This window comes from Erythrolamprus reginae, chromosome 3, assembly GCF_031021105.1.
Source record: "Erythrolamprus reginae isolate rEryReg1 chromosome 3, rEryReg1.hap1, whole genome shotgun sequence".
NCBI lineage: Eukaryota > Metazoa > Chordata > Lepidosauria > Squamata > Dipsadidae > Erythrolamprus > Erythrolamprus reginae.
In genome coordinates this window covers 59,661,820-59,682,624 of record NC_091952.1, presented here as the reverse complement: position 1 = coordinate 59,682,624, position 20,805 = coordinate 59,661,820, and the positions used below count along the sequence as shown (strand labels likewise).

Sequence of the window (20,805 nt, the reverse complement as noted above, 5' to 3'; positions counted from 1 at the left end):
ACCAATAATAATTGCTTTGTAAATGTGTGCTCAAACGGAGAAGAGATGTATGTTCCAATTTTAAAATCCTGCTGCAAGCCAACTTTGGCCTCAAATCCTTCCAGTTTCCAAGCCTTAAGCCCCCCGAGTCTTCTTTCACCTCAATTTGAACTTGACCGTAATTTTTTTTTGGTGGAATATATGCTCTCACTTTTTTTACTCCTTCTGGAGCAATTAAAGCAACACTCCTTAGTTACAGGAAGAAGTAACAGTTAAAAATGCTAACCCACTCAGTATTAAAGGAAGTATGTATATGTTAATTCTGAATCATTATCTGTGAACAGAATTAAAGGTGGCATTTGGAATTGCCTTCAACAGGAAGGAGAGGTATTCTTTCCATGTACCCCTATTCCCATTACTTCTAGTGAAAGACATCTGGCACAAGGCATCAAAACCACTTAAGTCCCAATTTTAATGGTTTCAAATATTAAAAAATGTGTCAACACAGTCGATCCATATCTTTCTGCCAAGATTGACATCAAGGTCCAGGGTCAAAGCAATTACATAAAGATTCAGTCCTGGAGTCTAGGTATTATATGAATACCATACACTATGCCCATGAAAGGATTATATTAAGATGTTAGATGAGCATCTATTTTGCCAGGTCCTGCGTTGTGTTTCTCCCTCTCTTTCTCTTTTAATTAGAACTCTCACATCTACCTTCAGTGAAAGGCACACACACATGAGCCAAGGAGCTTGTTTTGAGTAGCCCAACTGAATAAAGAAAACAAAACTCATCTTTAAAAAAAAATAATTATCCTATACTTAATACTATTTACAAAACAGGAACTTGATCATCTGCCTCGTTAAGGAAGAATAACAGAAAAAATTTCCCTCTAACACACCCCTGCCTACTTTGCAATAATGTACCACTTCTTGAAAGGTTGCTTGGGTCTAATGTAAGACCAGATTACTTATCTACTTTAGACTAAAGGAAGAACTATTAGCAAATGCTTTTCTTGGAAATCTTCAAAGAGAAAATAAGCTTTATTAGTTCAAGGACTGTCCCAATTGTTTAAGAATGTTTTTCATCTGAATTGGAGCTCTATTAATCTGACTAATGGGCAAAATGCTTCCAGATATATCTGGGAAGAATACATGCAATATTTAAATGATGTTATTTTCAATCTTGAGGTAGAAGGCATAAGCATCAATGCAGTGGAATATTACCAAGGATTTTCTGAATTAGCTTACTGTATTTTTCAGAGTATAAGATGCTGTGGTCTATAAGACGAACCTACTTTTGGTGGGCAGGAAAACAAGAAAAAAACCTGCCTTTGCCTCCCAGTATCCATCATCTGATCCATTTGCTGTGGTCCATTATGCGCTGCCATGACCTACTTGCTTTTGCCATGGCCCGTTCACCACAACGGCCTGTTTGCCATGGCTTGTTTGCCACGGCCCATTCGCCGCTGCCAATCCCCACCGCCTGGAACCAGCTTAAACTGCCAAATGTGGAGGCCAAAAATGAGGTGTGCGGAGGGCCAAAATTGCAATGAGCAGAGGACAAAAACAGTCAAAGAGCGGGAGCTGGTGCGTGGGCAAGGTTTCGGCAACATTTGGTGTATAAGACGCACCACAATTTTCATCCACTTTTTTGGGGGGGGGGAGTCCATCTTATATTCCGAAAAGTACTGTATATCTTTCATGTCAGAAAGAAGTTAAGGCAGAAGAAAACATAATTTAATAAATGCAGCCTTCACCTACCAAGAAAAATCTAAGGTCGTTATAGGGATTGTGGGACAGTGTTCCCTCTAATTTTTTTGGGGGGGTGGGCGGAAAAGTATAGTGTCTGAGCGGCAGTCCCTTTGGGACTGGGCGGCACAGAAATAATAAATAAATAAATAAATAAATAAATAAATAAATAAAACAAACAAACAAATAAAAAACCCACCCTGTTTTGCCTCAGAGAATTTCAAAATAAAATACTGTACTGTGTGTCTATAACAGTGAGCTCATAATAAGGCAACTCTATCAATATCAAAATGCCACTTAAATAGTTGAGCTAGTTTCAAACTAGATTTTGATTTTCTTTCTCTCTTCCTTACTCCCATTCTTTTTCTTTCTCTTTTCCTTCCTCTCTTTTTTCTATCTGTTTCTCTCTCTTCCTCTCTTCCTCTCTCTCTCCTTCCCTCTCACTCTTTTCCTCTCGGCTTCTGGGCAGGTTTGGAAAACTCTGAGTTGATGATGATTTTTAAGTGAGCGATTGCTCACTGCTCAGCTTAGAGGGAACTATGTTGTGGGATACCATTGTGGGGAGGGGGAGAGGGAGATCTATAACTCATTTAAAAAAATCAAAGCTAAAATCTTAATCAACAAGAACTCGCCTAATAAATTTTAATGGATTTCTAAAGAAACTTCTAAAGAATTAAAATTTACTTTGCATAATCTTCCCATGTACAAGAGTAACAGATTTCAGTCTTCTCTCTGCTTTAAGCATAAATGCCTTTGATGTGTAATTGAGAGTGATAACGCAAAGCTCTGAAAAGAGGATACATGTTATTCTTATATTTCTCAAACACGTTAATCAATTAAAAAAAATCAAATGAACACTGGGAATCTGAATGGGGGAAAAACTACTGAAGACAAATGGCATCCGGTGGACCTGAAGGGATGACAATCCAAGATCTTACAGTGGAGAGAAACCAACTGCAAACCTGACTGAGAGAAAATTGATACGGAAATCTATAACCTCTTCCTTAACTCTTAATTTAGGAAACAGAAATAGAGCAAGACATTCATAAATCAAATTCACATCATAACCTTAAAATATACATGCTCAGGTTTGTTTTATGCTGTCTTCAATACAGCAAAAAAATATTTTCTGGCTGTTTAAAATTGCTAATTAACCAAGGTTTGAAAGGGAAGGAGTAATTCATGGAGGAATGCAGTGCAATTAGTTTGCTTGCCAACTAAGGCTAAAAAAACCCTCCAAAACTGCTTACGCAACTTATGCTTCGTAATTAGAGAACTTTTTTTAAAAAAAAAACCTGTCTGTGCAATGTGTCATCCTCAACTCCTAAAAATCCAGAAGCCAGTTTTGTCCTTGAAAAGTTTCTCAAATCCAATTTAGGACATGTTTGTGTAGATAGGTTAATCTCATTTTGCTTCTCTGGCAGATTAAAAATTGTATTCAGAAATCCTTGCTCATCCCCTGTAAATAAGCCAGAGATCGATTGGTAGAATGAGATATACATCCTGTCCCATTTTTTTTCTTGCTCTCAAACACAAGGATGAGTAATGTAGATTTAATATACCTCATTGCTAATTGATGCTGTGAGGTATAATTCAGCATCACCTAGAAAACCCGACCATGCTGACTTAGAGAAATTGCTTAAGAAAAAGCCTGATGAAAATCAAGATAAAAAACACCTTGACTATGTCTCTGATTGGTCTAACACCTGGCAACTCCAAATCTCAACCAACAAATGCTCTGTCCTCCACATCAGCAAAAAGAACCAGAACTTCAATTATAAACTAAATAATCAAAATCTCACAGAAAACCCGCACTCAGTAAAAGACTTCGGAATACTAATATCAAATGACCTAAGTGCCAAAACCCACTGCAACAACATCACCCAAAAGGAATCAAGAGTTGTTAACCTAATCCTACGTAGCTTATGCTCTGGTAATCTCACACTTCTTACCAGAGCTTACATAACTTTTGCCACACCCATCCTCGAATACAGCTCATCTGCTTGGAACCCATACTGCATCTCAGCCTCTTGGCAACCGATCAAAGTTTATCCCATGCTTGGACTCTCCTTAGCAGCACATAGGAGAATGTGAAATGAGTATTTTCTAGAAAGCTAAAAAAATATAAAATCCTGATATGAATTTCAAACATATAGATTATTTCCATCACTATACACTGTATAAACCTTTTTTTTATTTTGACCAAACTGGCAAATACCTTTAATTATTCAATTTCTTACTATTCGATCCTTTTTGCCTTCCAGAATGTGGTTTACATTCAGCCCCTTCTTGCAATTATAGTGCGAGAATGAGAGTTGAGCCCAGCACATTTATATTTGCAATAAGAATATAATAGCAACTTTATTGTGTGAAATGGTTTTATTCCTTTGAGTTTTGTTATTTTTGTACAATTCTATTAATTTTGTACAGTTTTGTTCTCAGTTAATGATAGTAATTAAGAATGGAATTTCCATATCTAAGCAATGCGGTTGTATGGTAGAGTATCATTTGACTGCACTATTTAGAGATGGGAGTTCTGGCATTTCTGATTACTGTTATGAAACAAATCACACAACATCACGGAGTAAAATGTCATGTGATCACCATTTGTGATCTCCTGCAGGCTTCCCTATTTCCTTGTTGAAGGTCAGCAATGAAGGTCACAAATGATGATCCTGTGACTGTGGAAATGCTACAACAACCACAACTACTAGGATCTCTCTTAAGTATCACTCATTCAGCACCACTGTAAGTTCAAATTTATGGATGAACGGTCATTAAGCAAGGACTACCAGTATATTGCTGGCCAGAGTTATGTTGCATAAGGTGCTAAGCATACATAGCTAATCTATAAAGAATTAATTAACTAAAGCTATTCTTATTCAAGTTAATAAACCCATGGCATACCTTCCTCATTGTTTCAACTTATTTTAGAATTAATCTTCCTACTCCCAAAAGGCAACAACTATAAAGCATTCTAATTGGTTAAGGGTGTTTATTCTTTTCCTGTACAAATCTGAGTTTCTTTTTAAAGGCCATTTGTAATGGAATGTGTGGATGACTTTGTGGAAAGAGGTAAAGAGATGCTGTCTAGGAAACAAGAGACCTACCCTAATGGCTCAAGCAGTTAAAAATGGCAGTGGAAAGTTTGTACTTTCAAACTTGTAAGACTGACATTAGCCTACTTAGATAAATCAGACAGGAAACATGACTATGTGAACCAATTCTATTTTATTGTACTGCTACATTAACAGAAACTTGCAACTCTGAAAGTATAAATTTCCAGCCACTTCTATATCTTCAAAGGTTTCTTTCGCCCATCCTTCCAGTAGTAGGTTACTGCCACTATAGCTAATTGTGTGTAGTTCCGTGGCTCTGGCGCACAAGCACGGGTTTCAGCACAATTTTGCTTCCTCCACCTGTGCAGGTAGCAAAATCTCACACAGGAATGCACATGTATGCGTATTTCGGTGAGGTTTATCGCTTCTGCGCATGCATCCTAGCAAAAAAACTCATTGAAACATGCACGCGCGTGCGTCCCTGTGCAAGATTTTGCTACCTGCACAGGTGCAGGAAGAAAAATAGTGCTTGAATCCAAACTCAAAACTTCACCGAAATACGCCAGAGCCGCAGAGCTGCGCGCAATTAGCCATACCAGCACTATTGCATCCTTCCAAATGTACTTAGCCTGGCCCTTTCAGGCCACGAAAATTTGGAAATCCCCAGTTTACTATTATTTTCAATAATTGGCATAGCTTTCCCCCAGAGGTTCAATAGCATCAATCACTCACTCTCATATAAAAGTACTATTATTTTCAATAATTGACATAGCTTTCCCCCAGAAGTTCAATAGCATCACTCACTTTCATATAAAAGTATCTGGCAGTCAAAATGGCTATGTGATATGATTAGTAGCCACTAACTATGTAGTGTATCTATGTAGATTTATAAAGGAAAGAAACAAATCAATATTCTTACATTCCTTGCAGTCATGCTACACTGGACTCTAATAATTACATTTTTTCAATTAATTTGTTATAAATCAGTATAAAATACTTCCTATAGGAATATTATTGTGGAATTACTAAGGTTCCTTTTTTCTAAAAAGCAAGGTTAAAAGCCAAAACAAGGCCCACCCTCAATTCATTTTGGAGCACTTCTGCAATGTCACCGTAATACCAGTTGTATGTTCAAAATGCTTAACATCTGCAGCTGGAATTCAGTTTAATAATAAGAAATACCATATAAAGGTTTTAGGTTTTGTAGCTGCTGAAAGACAGTTTCCAACAGTTGCCTATAATAAAATACAACCTTTATCCCTGTGTGATTTGCTGGTTTATATAAATTAGACAAAATTGCAAAATCAGCCTATATCTAAGCCATCATGATTACTAGTTCTACTTCATTTCAGGGTCTCGTTGCTTTTGCCTCAAGAGTTTCTATGAAACATCTTTTCATGTGGCAACAGGGTGTGGAGAAAAGTATTTGCCAACGCAATCACCCTAGCTGACCAAACGAAATCCAGAAACCATCTGGTGTTTGGGGAAAAGCCTCAAAGAAAACATTCAAAGGACCCAAATTTAAAAATAGAAGTAATTTGTTCTCAGTTGCTAAGTTTAACAAACCTGAAACAGGTTTAATAAATATTAAATATTTCCCATTCAAACATGAAAGAAGAGATGGTCAGAATTTTTATAAGCACATGCCTATTTTTGTGTCAATCAGATTCTTCCTTGGTGTTTGTGTCATCTCAACTACAGAAAAGGAAGTCTTCACAATTGAAAACAAGCAGAACATCTAAAAACTGATTTTTTTCAAGCTAGTGATCTCCAGAGAGGATGGAAATAAGCCACCATAATTTCCAATCAATATGAGGAAAGCTAGCTGAAAACTGAAAAAAACCCAATTAGAATCTTACTTTAATTATTAGCTCACTAGACCAGTGTTTCCCAACCTTGGCAACTTGAAGATGTTTGGACTTCAATTCCCAGAATTCCCCAGCCAGCGAATGCTGGCTGGGGAATTCTGGGAGCTGAAGTCCAAATATCTTCAAATTGCCAAGGTTGGGAAACACTGCACTGTGAGACGGTGATTTTAAACAACTAGCAAGAAAAGAGAGGTTTGCTCAATTAACCAACAATAATTGCTAAAAGAAAATAATATGTGTGTGTCTAAATGATGGGCAAACAAATGAACCTGTAGATAAATTGATCGATATGTGGCACATGCAAAGCTCATATTACATCTGAAATTTCAGATCTCAGAAGAAGGACAGAAAAGGACATCAATGGAAAACAAGTAGAATGTTGTGGAATGATTTTATGCAACAATGTGTTGTTTTAATTAGTAAAATAAATAAACTAATGTTTCATGTCGCTTCATATAGTTTCCCATACTATTTCCTTTAATGCTTCGTTCAATCCTATTATCAAGTAGTAAGCAGGATCTTTGAAAAATAAATATATGATCCAAAATGTTACTCTGAGAATTAAAAACAGTACAACACTTGTGTCAACCTGTAATTCTCCTCTTTATTTATGACGCAGTAGTCATGCTCAGTAAAAATAATCCATTTTTTTACTGGTTTTGTACTAGCATTTTAAGCTGTACTAGCTGGAGCACTTCTGAATATTCATTTGTACTCAATTGACAAAAGGCTGGGTTTCAAAGACTCCCTTAACTTTCTTCCTTAGGGACCAGGGCTGGGCTGTAGATAATATAACATGTGGTTTGCTAATCAAAACCTACTGCTACCAACTTTCTAAAAATCCAAAAGGTAGTGGTGGTGGTGGGGATGTTATACAAGCATCTAATGCAAATAATAATTTAGATAAAAGTGTGTTGCATGTCAAAAGCTTGTGCTTCATGCATTCCTACATTTTGGATGAAAGAACCTATTGTATTTAGTTCATTTGCAGCCAAAACTGACCTCAAACCTGATACTATCATCCAACGAAGAGCGCAGTGATTTAACTAAACACTCACTAATGTTCATTCAATGTAGAAATAATGCCACAACAGCAGCAAGGGCAACAGGGATGAAACCAGAGAATTAAAATGAAACAATAGACGAAAACGAAAATAGGTTTGAAGCACACAGAGAAAGGTAAACTTCATAATTTGCCACTACTTTCTAAAAACAGAGAGAGAGAGAGAAAAGGCAAATTGGATTTACCGTGTAGAGCTCGTTCAGAACTTTCATCAGGTCTTCTTGGAGCTGCTGCCCAACTTCTTTACTCTGCAATGCAAAAGGAATAACAGAAAGTTCATTGGAAAAATGGTATGGTGAATGCATGCATGTTACAATGCACACAAATATATCAGACACAATTAACTGCTATTCAAATTAGCATAGCCGCTTACCTCCTATTATACTCAAATGAAAGAAATATTTTTAATAAAGTGAAATGGGCTGTGCCCAAAGCCAGCCAAATATTGATATGGTTTTGGCAAAGGAAAGCAATCATTTCTACAAAAGAGTAGTTCTACGATTCTTTGAATATTCAACCATGGTAATTGAATTTTACCTGGAAGGAAGAAAGGAGTTTGCGGAACCGAGTTGTGTGCTTCTAGAGAATGCAGTGACCTTCACAGCTATCAACTAATCTGAAGCAACCTTATGTGTTCCCGAAATATCAGTGGTGCCTCTGTAATTCTAGGTATATATTAGCACAAGGCAGTCCCTGTAAGTCATAGCTTTACAGCATAAATGGGAACCCCAAAGCTAGGGACACATTTAGTCTTGCTTCTATCAATCACACAGTAAGAACAAGCATATTAGAATATATTCATATATCTTTTGGAGTTCTCCTTCATGTAGAGCTAAAAGAACAAGCAGTTTTATTACTTAATTTGGCCAGAGGAGATTGCCCAGATGGGGTGACACTTATACTGCTGTGAGAAAACTGTTTGGAGTATGTAATTTGATAAATGTTTGCTCTATAAACATTCATTATATTAAAAAAAAATGAACCCTAATTTTGAAGAAACCAAATACATACATGTTTTTTTTTATTCTAAATGCAAAATTTTCACTATGCTTTGCAATAAAGTCAGTATATCAATCCAGCTAAATAAAATAAAAATATTTTATAAGACAAATGTTCTTCTAGTTATTTCATCGAGATATCCAACAGGAATTAGTATTCCATTGCCTTCTTCCAGAATGGTTTTCTATTTTCCAATCTACTTTATTCTTCTGAAATGTCCTAATATAGTCCCACCTGTTTGAGATCAGATAGGTAATTTAGGTGCCGCCACCAGTTGGACATCCATTCAACCATCAATTATCAAATTATTAATCAGTGTACAACAACTCTTCACTTTGCAATATAATATAATGAGGTAAAATCCATATTATTTAAGCCAAAACCTATCTGGTTCTGCAGTTCTGCTGTGGGCAATACCAGAAAAAAGAAAGGCTTCGGTTAAATATGAGTGGAATTCACAATATGATATCACCCCAGCAGTTAAAAATTTGGGCATATGTATATGTATGGATGAAGAATTCTTGAACAAAAATGGGATCTGAAATCTATATTTTAAAAGGATACTTAAATTAGGGAAGGTGGTTTAGATTAATGTCAGCATACAGCCCTGTGGTCCCAGATTCCCTATTGTTCTACTTGTTAGTAGTAACTCTATCAAAAAAGAAATACATTCCATTCAAGATTATGGGATTGACAAGGAACAAATTAAAATGTTTCCCCTCTTTTTACATAAAATGCTTTATGTATGAGAGACAAATTATGATAAATTACATTTTTATGGCTCGATTAATACCCATAGAGACATTTTTAACTCTAAACTGTCTTGATTATGTCTATTTGAACCTGGAGAGGAGGTCTTGCTTTTTTACAATCCTTGCTGAGTGCATATTGTGCAGTTTACAAGACCTGCTACTTTGCCTTACTTTAGACTACAGTTTCAATGCCAAGATTCAACACAAAAGAAACCCCACCCAGTGTACTTCATATTCATCCACAGTCAACTCTCAGCACACTTTCCAAGACTCAGATGTGTCATTGTCTTCACTTCACAATACTGTCATCTATTTTTATCAACAAACAATCATAATACAGTTAGGGCTGAACAAATATACAACATTCCATAGTTAGGAGAGCCTGCATTTCTGAACTGCCATGTTAAATCCAAGGCATCATGACTCATGCATATGTTTGCTTTAGAAAGAATTATTAATATAACAAACTAATCAAAGAAAATTCTCTCCAATATGGATTTTACATAGAATTTTTTCACGGATTATAAAATAGACCTGCCTGAAATTTACTTTAAGAATGAGTTTTCAACTTAATCAGATATTAATAAACTACTCTTTGTTTGGGGTAACTGATGGCGGGAATCTACCCTTGGAACTGCTAAATAAAAGAACATTTCTATCCAATTTTTATAGCAGCAGCAATACATTTATAATCAACATTACTAAAACCTATTCAGAACTTTCCTTCTACATAAAAAGTTAAATCCAGTGACCGGGACCCAACAACTTCTGAAGCCTACACATTAATTAAGCATATAGATATTTACAAAATGTACAAACTGCTTTAACTCCAAGGGAGCCTAAACTGTGGGTAAGAAGAACAGCAATGCAGAATAGTGCAGTAAAACACCATAAAGCAGCATGTAAGATCTAATAATAATTATATTTAGAGAAAGTGTAGAATAGAAAAGAGTCATGGCAATGGAAAGTATTGATTACATGGCTAGTTATCTTTAAAAAATAGCAGGCAAATCAGATTAAAAGACCCCACAGTGGATAAGAAGAGGAACTCTGATGAAACAGACAAAGGGACTAATTATGGCTACACAAGCCCAAGCATTAAAAACAAATGTGTACAAAGCCAGCATTGAGAAGACAGCAACAGACAACAAATGCTGCCTCTGCAAATAAGCTGAAGAAACAGTGGACCACCTAGTTAGCTTCTATAAGAAAATCAGTTAGTTGCTAAAAAATCACATAGATTGACTACAAACACTGGCATGGCAAAGATCTACAAGAAATGACATTTGCCTGCAAGCAAGAATGGTGGGACCCCAAAATAGATAAAGTAATAGAAAATGAAACAAAAGTTGCTCTGGGACTTTAGAATTCAAAGGCAAGCACCTGCTACATAATACTCTAAACAATAAGAAAGACAGAAAAGTTTGGACAATGAATGTGGCACTAGCTGGAGATAGGAGAAGGAGAAAGAACTGGGGAAGGGGGGATCACCTGCAAATAGAAGTAGAATGAATGTGGCAAAAGAAAGCAATAGTAACAGGTACCTTGGGTGCCATCCCAAAACATCTGGAGTAGCACTTGAACACTACTAACATTGACAAAATCATCACCCGTCAACCACAAAAGGGAAATGTATGCCGCCCCAAGTTTTCGGAGAGGGGCGGCATACAAATCCAAATAATAAATAAATAAATAATTAAAAAGGCATCTTTATTTGGATCTTACATCCTGGAGCAATACTTTTAAACACCATCCAACAACATCTGCCTATCCCAGGTTCTTGGGAAGGATTTGTTAGGTTGTTAACAATGTCGAATCCAGTCTAAACATCTGGTTAACTATGTAACAAACTGTAATAACAATCGCACCTGGAATCATTAGGTCTACAACAACCCAGATCTTATAAACAACTGGAATCATATATTATATTTCCCTTGTGGTTACTGTTTCCATAATCTGTTCTATGCGGAAGAAAAAACATGAATAAACGTCAGGTACATATCTTCTCTTTTCTATATGAATTCTAATACTCTGATTTTTAGCAATCTTGGCTTATTTGCACCTAATTGTCTGTTCACCTAATAGAAAACGATGCAGATGTATATACACATATAGATGCAATACACCAATGGATACACATCAGCGAGCACACAGGGCTTCAAATGCACAATTTTTTTTTACTATGCTGAAAGGATGTTTTCACTTTCTAAAACACAAAAGTAGCAATATCAAAGACCAAGAGAAATCTCTTTATATTTACTTGAATAGTTTATAATACCTGCACAATGATGCAACCCCACCATTGAATGAATGACACTGGGAAGACAATGAAACCAATAAAAGAACAATTAATGCAAGCAGATGTTTCCTTTCCTTCTAACAACAGTTCTGAGAAGGGATGTAACATGCGTTATCCCTGTTTTATTTCAGCAGCCTGCTGAATTGCGTGTGATTTACTGCTTTAGTCCTGGTTCCCTATGGAAATTTGTATTGTGCTTTACAAAGGAGCATGAAACTTTATTTTGTTTAAAATAAAAGAGATCTGTGGAAAACCAAAGTTTACCTACAACAAAAGCGCAATCCACAATCATTGAGTATAAATACAGTACTGTGTAGCAGCCAGAACGTAGATCTTTGATTTACAGGATATTACATCTTTTAAAAATATAAATAGCTATCTTAAAGCATGTCAGAGAAGGAAACTAGGTACATTATGAAGATGTTTCCTGGATGAACCTCTGATTATGAGGACAAAGAGACAATTATTGACCATGTGAAACCTGGTAAGGCCTGACTCTTACTCCTTTCCCCTTAAAAAAGAGGGACTCTTCCTTAGAATATTATTATAATGGAGGGCAAATTAAGGCAAGGAAATATATTAGAATCAAAAGCAAAATAAGAAAATGCTAATGCCCACCACCCAGCAAAAAATCCAGGAAGACTGCTAATAGATTAATAACAACGAACTCAACTGTCGCCAAAAATATAAAAAAGCAACTCCTATGATATGGATTTTTAGAAAAGAGACCGAAAATAATGAGTACATCAAAACAAGATAAAATACAACCATACAATTTTTAAAAGATATTTTAGAACTGGAAAGAGAGGAGATTGGATCAACCACTATAAGTAAAGGTTTAAAACATTTTCAATGTTTTTGTTTTAAGAAATCAAGCAGAAGATAGAAATTTAAAATTTAGGAAATGTATTTTGCAAATCTGGAATAGTTGGGTCATTCAACAAAAATGACTAGCATGAGATACAGAGCAGAAAAAAAAATGCTTGACTCTAAGATCCTGTTAATTTTTTGGAATTCATTGACTGTAAAATATGCTTTTGTTTATGGAGAACTGAATATTCAGTTCACTGCAATGAAAAGTTGCTTCAGCTAGCATGACTGCTGAGAGATCTGTTTTCCATAAACAAGAGATTAAAGCTATTTAATCATTAGATGACAAAGAAGGAAAAAGAGATGCTCAAAGAGGATATGGAGCTTGCATAATGAATTCTTTGCTTTAAGTCTCTGAGTTGCAACATCTAAAGCAAAAGGAGGGAACAACAGAACACATTACAGTGGTCCCTCAATTTTCGCGGGTTCGAACTTCGTGAAACGGCTATTCCACGGTTTTTCAAAAATATTAATTAAAAAATACTTTGCGGGTTTTTTCCCTATATCACAGTTTTTTCCGCCCGATTATGTCATACCTCATTGCCAAACTTTCGTCCACCTTTAATAAATATTTTTTAAAATAAACTTTAATAAATAAACATGGTGAGTAATAATCTAAATGGTTGCTAAGGGAATGAGAAATTGCAGTTTAGGGGTTCAAAGTGTTAAGGGAAAGCTTATGATACTGTTCATAGCCAAAAATAGTGTATTTACTTCCGCGTCTCTACTTTGCGGAAATTCGACTTTCGCGGGCGGTCTCGGAACACATCCCCCGCGAAAGTCGAGGGAACACTGTATAGGGTATTTTCAGAAAATACAAAGTTAACAAATCTCTGGGTTCTTATGGGATCTACCTGAGAATTCTTAAATTCTCAAATCAGATGACCACTTAGCAAAAATATCTAACCTCTGAGGAAAATTTAGTCAGATCCAACATTTAATATACCGTATAATTGTTTTTCAGATTACTGATCACTACTTTTCACACTTTTGTAGATGAGCATGTGTCACGTTTTAAAGAAAATATCTAATTTCTAGACTAATATACTATATTTCATTTACACTTTAGAACTGCTAACTGGAAGCTGAGAAGCATTTTCTCTTTGAAACTGACCTACTTAGCAAGTTATTAAGAAAACATATTACTCCACAGCAGAGCCTAATATTTGTCTCCCTGAAGAATATAAATATTTCTTTCTAGTAATCAACTCAGGAGTCTAAATCTCTGGGAATAAATTGAGACAGTTCTCTGAGCTTCCTAGAAATCCTTTTTCTTTTATATTTGTCAGTTACAAGTATTATCATACAGCTTTCAAGACTCACAGAATGTTGATAATTAAATAGACAGAGCCAGATTTTTAAAATAATCCCTTTGGCAGTAAATGGAATGTTATGTTTGTTGATGTTTTTCTGGGCTGAACATGCATTGAAGCACTCACATATAACTAGCCATGATGGCGAACTATGGCACGTGTGCCAGAGGTGCTACACAGGGCCTTTTCGGTGGGCACATGAGTCATCGCCCCAATTCAGCTCCACTGCACATGTGTGTATACCTCTTGCCTGCCAGCTGGTCTTCAGGTCTCCGTGGTGCATGCATGGGGAGCAGAGCGTTTGTGGTGGGGCTGCACTTGCATGTGGGGGGGGGGAGTGGGCATGTCAGGGTCTGCGTATGCATGCACATGGGGGGAGGGTGAAAGATGAAAGAAAGGGACTTGCAATGAGATGTGATCTGGATTAATATAGATATACAGTGGTACCTCTACTTAAGAACTTAATTCATTCCGTGACCAGGTTCTTAAGTAGAAACGGTCTTAAGTAAAAGCAATTTTTCCCATAGGAATCAAGGTAAAAGCAAATAATGGCTGCAAACCCATTAGGAAAGAAATAAAAGCTCGGAATTTGGGTGGGATGAGGAGGAGAAAGAAGAGGAGGAGGTCGCTGCTGAAGGAAGAAGGTGAGGTGAGGGGAATAAAAAAACCTCAAAATTTTGGGTATATGAGAGGCAGCGAGAGGGAGTCACCACAGCAAAGTGGTTTATTCCCTCTCCAAGTGCCCAGAGAAAAAGAGTGGGCTTTTTCCCCTCTGGGCACTGGCAGAGGTTTATTCTCTCTCCCAAGCGCCCAGAGAAAGGAAAATGCTTTGGTCACTCTGGACTGCCAAAGCCTCCTTAAGCGCCACCAAAAGGCTTCTCTGGCAACCCAGAAAAGCCTGAGATTGCCGTAATTAAAGGGGGAATGGCAGGAAACTGCCCAGGCCTTTGTGCCGCTCTCAAATTTCCTGTGGAAGTTTTCCGGACTCAGGTTCTTAAGTAGAAAATGGTTCTTAAGAAGAGGCAAAAAAGTATTGAACACCCGGTTCTTATCTAGAAAAGTTCTTAAGTAGAGGCATTCTTTGGTAGAGGTACCACTGTATGTATATACAGTGATCCCTCGATTAGCGCGGGGGTTACGTTCCAAGACCTCCCGCGCTAATCGATTTTCCGTGTTATAGTGGTGCGGAAGTAAAAACACCATCTGCGCATGCGCACCCTTTTTTTCCATGGCCGCACATGCGCAGATGGTGGAGTTTGCGTGTGGGCAGCGGGGAAGACACAGGGAAGGTTCCTTTGGCCACCCAACAGCTGATCTGCTCCGCAGCGCGGAAGCAGCGAGGAGCCGAAGATGGAGTTTCCCCGTTGCCCAGGCAAAGGGGAAACCCCATCTTCGGCTCCTCGCTGCTGCCGCGCTGCGGAGCAGATCAGCTGTTGGGCGGCCAAAGGAACCTTCCCTGGGTCTTCCTGCTGCCCAGGCAAAGGGGAAACCCGAAGAGAGCCAAAAGAGCACCGGGCCGGTTGGTTCCCAACCAAAAGAGTTTACCCCGATTGTCCTCGGTGGGGGAAAACAGCGCGTCGCCAGGCTCCCCATCTTCAAGAGAGGCACGACGGCTAGCCAGGATCCACGCAGGGGAGAAAAGGCGCGTGCTCCCAGCCGCTGCGCCCCGCTTGGAGAGCAGCGGCGAGCAGAGCACAGAAGACGACGAGGCTTTCGAGGGCTCCAAGGCGGGCGGCGGCGGGTCCTTCGAGCACGCCGGCGGCGACCCCAAGCTGAAGGCGGCCACCACACACACACACGCCACCGCCGCCATCCACCCCGCCGGGTTCCCCGCTTGCTCCCTCTTCGCCTTCTCCCGCCTCCGAGGCCGACCAGCCCAAGCCGCAACAGTCACACACACACATACACGCACTCCCTCTCTCGCGCTCACACAGACGCACTCAGACAGAAAAGAAAAAAAAATCCCCAAAAGAGAGGGACAAGAGGCAGGCACAAAGCGGGGGCACAAGGGGAGCTGCCCGGCAGAGGTTGCTTTTTTTCTTCTCGTGGGCAAGTGGAGGGGGGGGGGGAGAGAAGGAAAGAAAGAGATGAGAGAGGGAGGAAGAGAGTGTGAGAGAGGAAGAAAGAGAGAGAGAAATGATAGAAAAAAGGGGAGAAAAAAAGAGAAATGAGAAAATGATTGAAGCAGAGAATGACAGGAAAGAAAGAGAAAGAGACAGAGAAGTGACTCTTGGTGATGACGTATGACGTCATCGGGTGGGAAAAACCGTGGTATAGCAAAAAAACCGTGGAGTATTTTTTAATTAATATTTTTTGAAAAACCGTGTTGTAGTGTTTCGCACTAATCGAGACCGTGCTAATCGAGGGATCACTGTATAGATTTAGAATTACTTTTGTTGTAGCGTACCCTGTCAGAAAAATATTGCACATGCTCCTTAAACCTAGAGTTTCCCCAAACAGAGTGACAGCTGTTGCTCTTCCAAGTTCCAGTGCACACTTTTCTGCAAGCCTTCTGGTCTTTGCATGCATGGGAACACCAGGAACCAGAAGAGCAGCTCTCTCAGGAAGCTAAACCTCTGGTTTGCGCACCGGCCAGTTGGTCTTTGTGTGTGCATGCATGCCAGAAACCGGAAGAGGAGGTCAGCGGTGTACACGCACACGGAAATTGCTCTTCTGGTTTCCGGCACATGCACCCAAATGTCGGTGCCAAAACCTGAGGTAGAGCCTTGATTTTCATTTTAAAAAGGAAATATTGGGTGGCATGGGCTAGATTTAAAGTAACCACATCAAGAACCAATAACTCCAAATGGACATTCTGGTTTTATTTATTTATTTATTTATTTATTACTTAGATTTGTATGCCGCCCCAATCCGAAGACTCGGGGCGGCTCACAACATGTGGAAACAAATCATAAATAATCTAACAAATTTAAAATTAAAAGATTTAAAAGACCCCATATACTAACAGACATACACACAAGCATACCATATATAAATTAAACATGCCCAGGGGAAGATGTTTCAGTTCCCCCATGCCTGACGGCAAAGGTGGGTTTTAAGAAGTTTACGGAAGGCAGGAAGAGTAGGGGCAGTTCTAATCTCCGGGGGGAGTTGGTTCCAGAGGGCCGGTGCCGCCACAGAGAAGGCTCTTCCCCTGGGGCCCGCCAACCGACATTGTTTAGTTGACGGGACCCGGAGAAGGCCCACTCTGTGGGACCTGATCGGTCGCTGGGATTCGTGCGGCAGGAGGCGGTCTCGGAGATATTCTGGTCCAATGCCATGAAGGGCTTTAAAGGTCATAACCAACACTTTGAATTGTGACCGGAAACTGATCGGCAACCAATGCAGACTGCGGAGTGATGGTTGGCAGAAAGCAGGGAGAAAGAGATTAAAGGCAGGGAGGTTTTATCCATTTAACCACATAGTTTGAAACTATGAATACACACCACTCCTAGTTAGGGAAAATGAATGATACAGGTATATTTCTTTGAATTGCTGATCATGTCTCGGAGATCAGACTGAATCATATCCACCCAATGAAAATGTGGACACAATGCATAATCCTTTAGAATCAAAGCTGCGGGTGGGGGGGCGGAGCAGAATGTTCTTACAGCACAATTTAGCTCAGGTTAATAATACCGAGAAATATAATATAACTGTAAATATTGTTTCCTAATTGATAATCTGTTTATAAAAGAGGGCAGAAAAAATAGGTCTATGAAATTGGCTACTTTTATTTCAACAGAATAATCTTAACAAAAATAGTAATCCTGCAGTTTATTAAACTGTATTTAACAAAAACTAGTCTCAGTCACACAAAGAAATGTGCAATAGTCAATTCTTTTATGTACAGTAATGAGGTTTATTTTATTTAACTTTACTGTCATACATGATTGATAACTCATTCAACTTTAAAAAAATTCTTATCACTGGATACAGGGCTTTCATTTAGGACAGTGATGGCAAACCTTTTTTTCCTCGGGTGCCGAAAAAGCATGGGTGTGCACTATTGTACATGCATGAGTGCCCATACCCATAATTCAATGCCTGGGGAGAGCAAAAACAGCTTCTCCTGCCCCCAGGGGACCCTCTGAGGACCCTCTGGAAGCCATAAATGGCCTGTTTCCCAACTTTCAGTGGGCCCAGTAGGCTCATGTTTCGCCCATCTCAAGGTCTTCCCTGGAGTCGGAGGAGGGTAAAAACACCCTCCCTTATCCCCCTGGAGGCTCTCTGGAAGCCAAAAATGCCCTCTCAGAACCTCTGTGCAAGCCAAAAATCAGGGGGCTGGCACACACATGCATGTTGTAGCTGAACTAGGACAGCGGCTAACATGCCGGCAGATATGGCTCCGCATGCCACCTGTGGCACCCGTCACATCATTGATTTAGGAAATGACCAAAGAATGAATATCCCTAAAGAAACTAATATTGGAAACAGAATGGATTAAGAGGTCATTCGTTAGGACTAGGTAATGTTTACCTCTTTCAATGAGCCTATTAATTATGATTTTGCTCTATATCTTCATTCCAACAAGATATAGTTTTTTGAAAAAATATGTGCAATTAGATGTGATCTGTTACCTGTATCCTGATAAATTACAAACAACCCTCAGCTTATGATCAGCTGAATTGACTCTCTAATCTCTTCACCAAATATTAAAAAAACAAGCAACAACATCAGAATGTTGAAAGGATTTGAATTTTCACACTCTATTTTAACGTACGCCCTCAGATCCCACATAACCATCCATAGGTGGCCAGATTAATTGCAAAGTAAATAAATCAAGGCTAGAAATTGACAAAGGAAATCTTTTATGAATGCTGGAGTTTGTTAAAAAGCAAAATAGAGGAAAAAGCTATAGTGCCCCAGTAACAAAGCAAATCTGCATCTGTATTCAGTTCTCTTTCAATAAAAACAAAGAAATTAGAACTGTTTTAACCATCCCTACTATGAAAGGCGCTCAAAATATGTCATAGATGTAATTTCCTTAATAGGAACTATTTTTAAAAAGAAATGACATTCAAAGCATCCCACAGCTTTAATTTTTTTAAACCAAAATATTCAGTATTGGTGCTCAGTTTTATGGCTATATGGTCATTTACTGTCCATGCTATTCATTTTTAGAATGTGGCTGATTTTACACTTTTTTATTCCACATTAACAAGCTATGCACTCATGCAAAAATGCTCAAGTGGAACTATTTAAGTAACTGTGGACAAGATGTTTTTGAAATGCTGAAGTATGCTAGTTCAGGGAAAAGAGGAAAGACGTGCACAAAAGGAAATCAGCTAGCTGATAACCTGTGTCACACTGAAATTAATATAGAGAATTAAACAGGAAATGTCATAGTTACAAAGTCAGCTGGAGATCTGAATTATGGAATTAGGAGTCAATGCACACAGTGGCAAAAACATGAACTAAAATGGACAGAAGGGAGATTTCATTGAATATGAAGAGATAATTAAAAAAACAGACAATATCCAAAATTGTCCAAGCACTGGCACACAATCTATTAAGTAAAATGTATTTATTTATTATTTAGATTTGTATGCCGCCCCTCTCCGCACTCGGGGCGGCTCACAACAAAATAAAACAGTTCATAACAAATCTAATAATTATAATTTAAAATATTTTTAAAAACCCATTTACTAAGCAAACATATATACAAACAAACATACCATGCATAAATTGTATATGCCCGGGGGAGATGTTTCAGTTCCCCCATGCCTGACGACAAAGGTGGGTTTTAAGGAGCTTACGAAAGGCAAGGAGAGTAGGGGCAGTTCTAATCTCTGGGAGGAGCTGGTTCCAGAGAGTCGGGGCCGCCACAGAGAAGGCTGTTCCCCTGGGGCCCGCCCACCGACATTGTTTAGTTGACGGGACCCGGAGAAGGCCCACTCTGTGGGATGTGTTCTTGGATTCACAAGAAGCAGACAAAATATTTTTGGCAATAGTGCAACATGAAAATAATGGAAAGTCAAAGAAGAATCCCATACAATTTTTTTTAAACCTTTTAAGAAAATAAATAAATCATTTTTTCTTAAATGGTAGGCTATCATTCATATACATAGCATTTATAAAAACTGTGAAGAATAAGCTGACATTCTTCACCTAAGATCAAAATCTTACTTAATTGAATAACTTTTTTTCAGCACAAAACAAGAGGGTTGAAAGAAGCTGTGTGTGTGTGTGTGTGTGTATTGTGCACATACTTGCACTCAGTCTTCTTCCACTGCCTCAAAGCTTTGGTCTATACATGATTCATGCACAGAACTGTAGGTCATTACCACAACTGGCTGGAACGTTAACTCTCAGAAGCTAGTCAAGGCTCTCTTTGTTCCCACAACCCAGCCCGCATTTAATTTAATCATTATTTGGGGGGAGGTAGGGAATCCTGGGCAATGGTATTTTGACTGTTCCACATTCCATTGAAAATTACAGCAGCAGCTTCAAAATATTTAGAGGAATGAAGAAGGCAAATTAGATTATGTTGTCCAGATTTTACAACCTAAATAAAACATACCTTTGAAGGATTGCCAGAAAGCATGGTAGAAAAACAAGTTTTAAAGCTTCAGTAGCCTTTAACCTATTTCAAAAATCAAAAGGGTTTTTCCACACTATTATTTGGTCATTATGAGGACAATTAAGTATCCCATTAGTTGAAGCTCTGATTACTTTCACTTGTTTGATTTTTTTAAAAAGATCAATATTCCTAAATTACCAGCAGTTATAATCTGTGCATTACACAGACAATTAGAATTAGATTTTAGGACCCAAGGCAAGGCTTGTGAAAGTTTAAATAACAGAATAGAAATCAAATGGATAATGAAACAAAACCAAAATATATC

General features: G+C 38.3%; 1 protein-coding gene across 8 annotated transcripts in view; it reads right to left on the bottom strand.

Annotated features, from left to right (window-relative positions):
- SRGAP2 (SLIT-ROBO Rho GTPase activating protein 2) overlaps nucleotides 1–20,805 on the bottom strand; it is a 236,130-nt gene that overhangs the window by 95,087 nt on the left and 120,238 nt on the right. For all 8 annotated transcript variants that reach the window (XM_070745533.1, XM_070745535.1, XM_070745534.1 and 5 more), the window contains exon 5: nucleotides 7,910–7,972. In XM_070745533.1, the coding sequence (XP_070601634.1) occupies nucleotides 7,910–7,972 (63 nt within the window). The remainder of the gene's footprint in view (nucleotides 1–7,909; nucleotides 7,973–20,805) is intronic.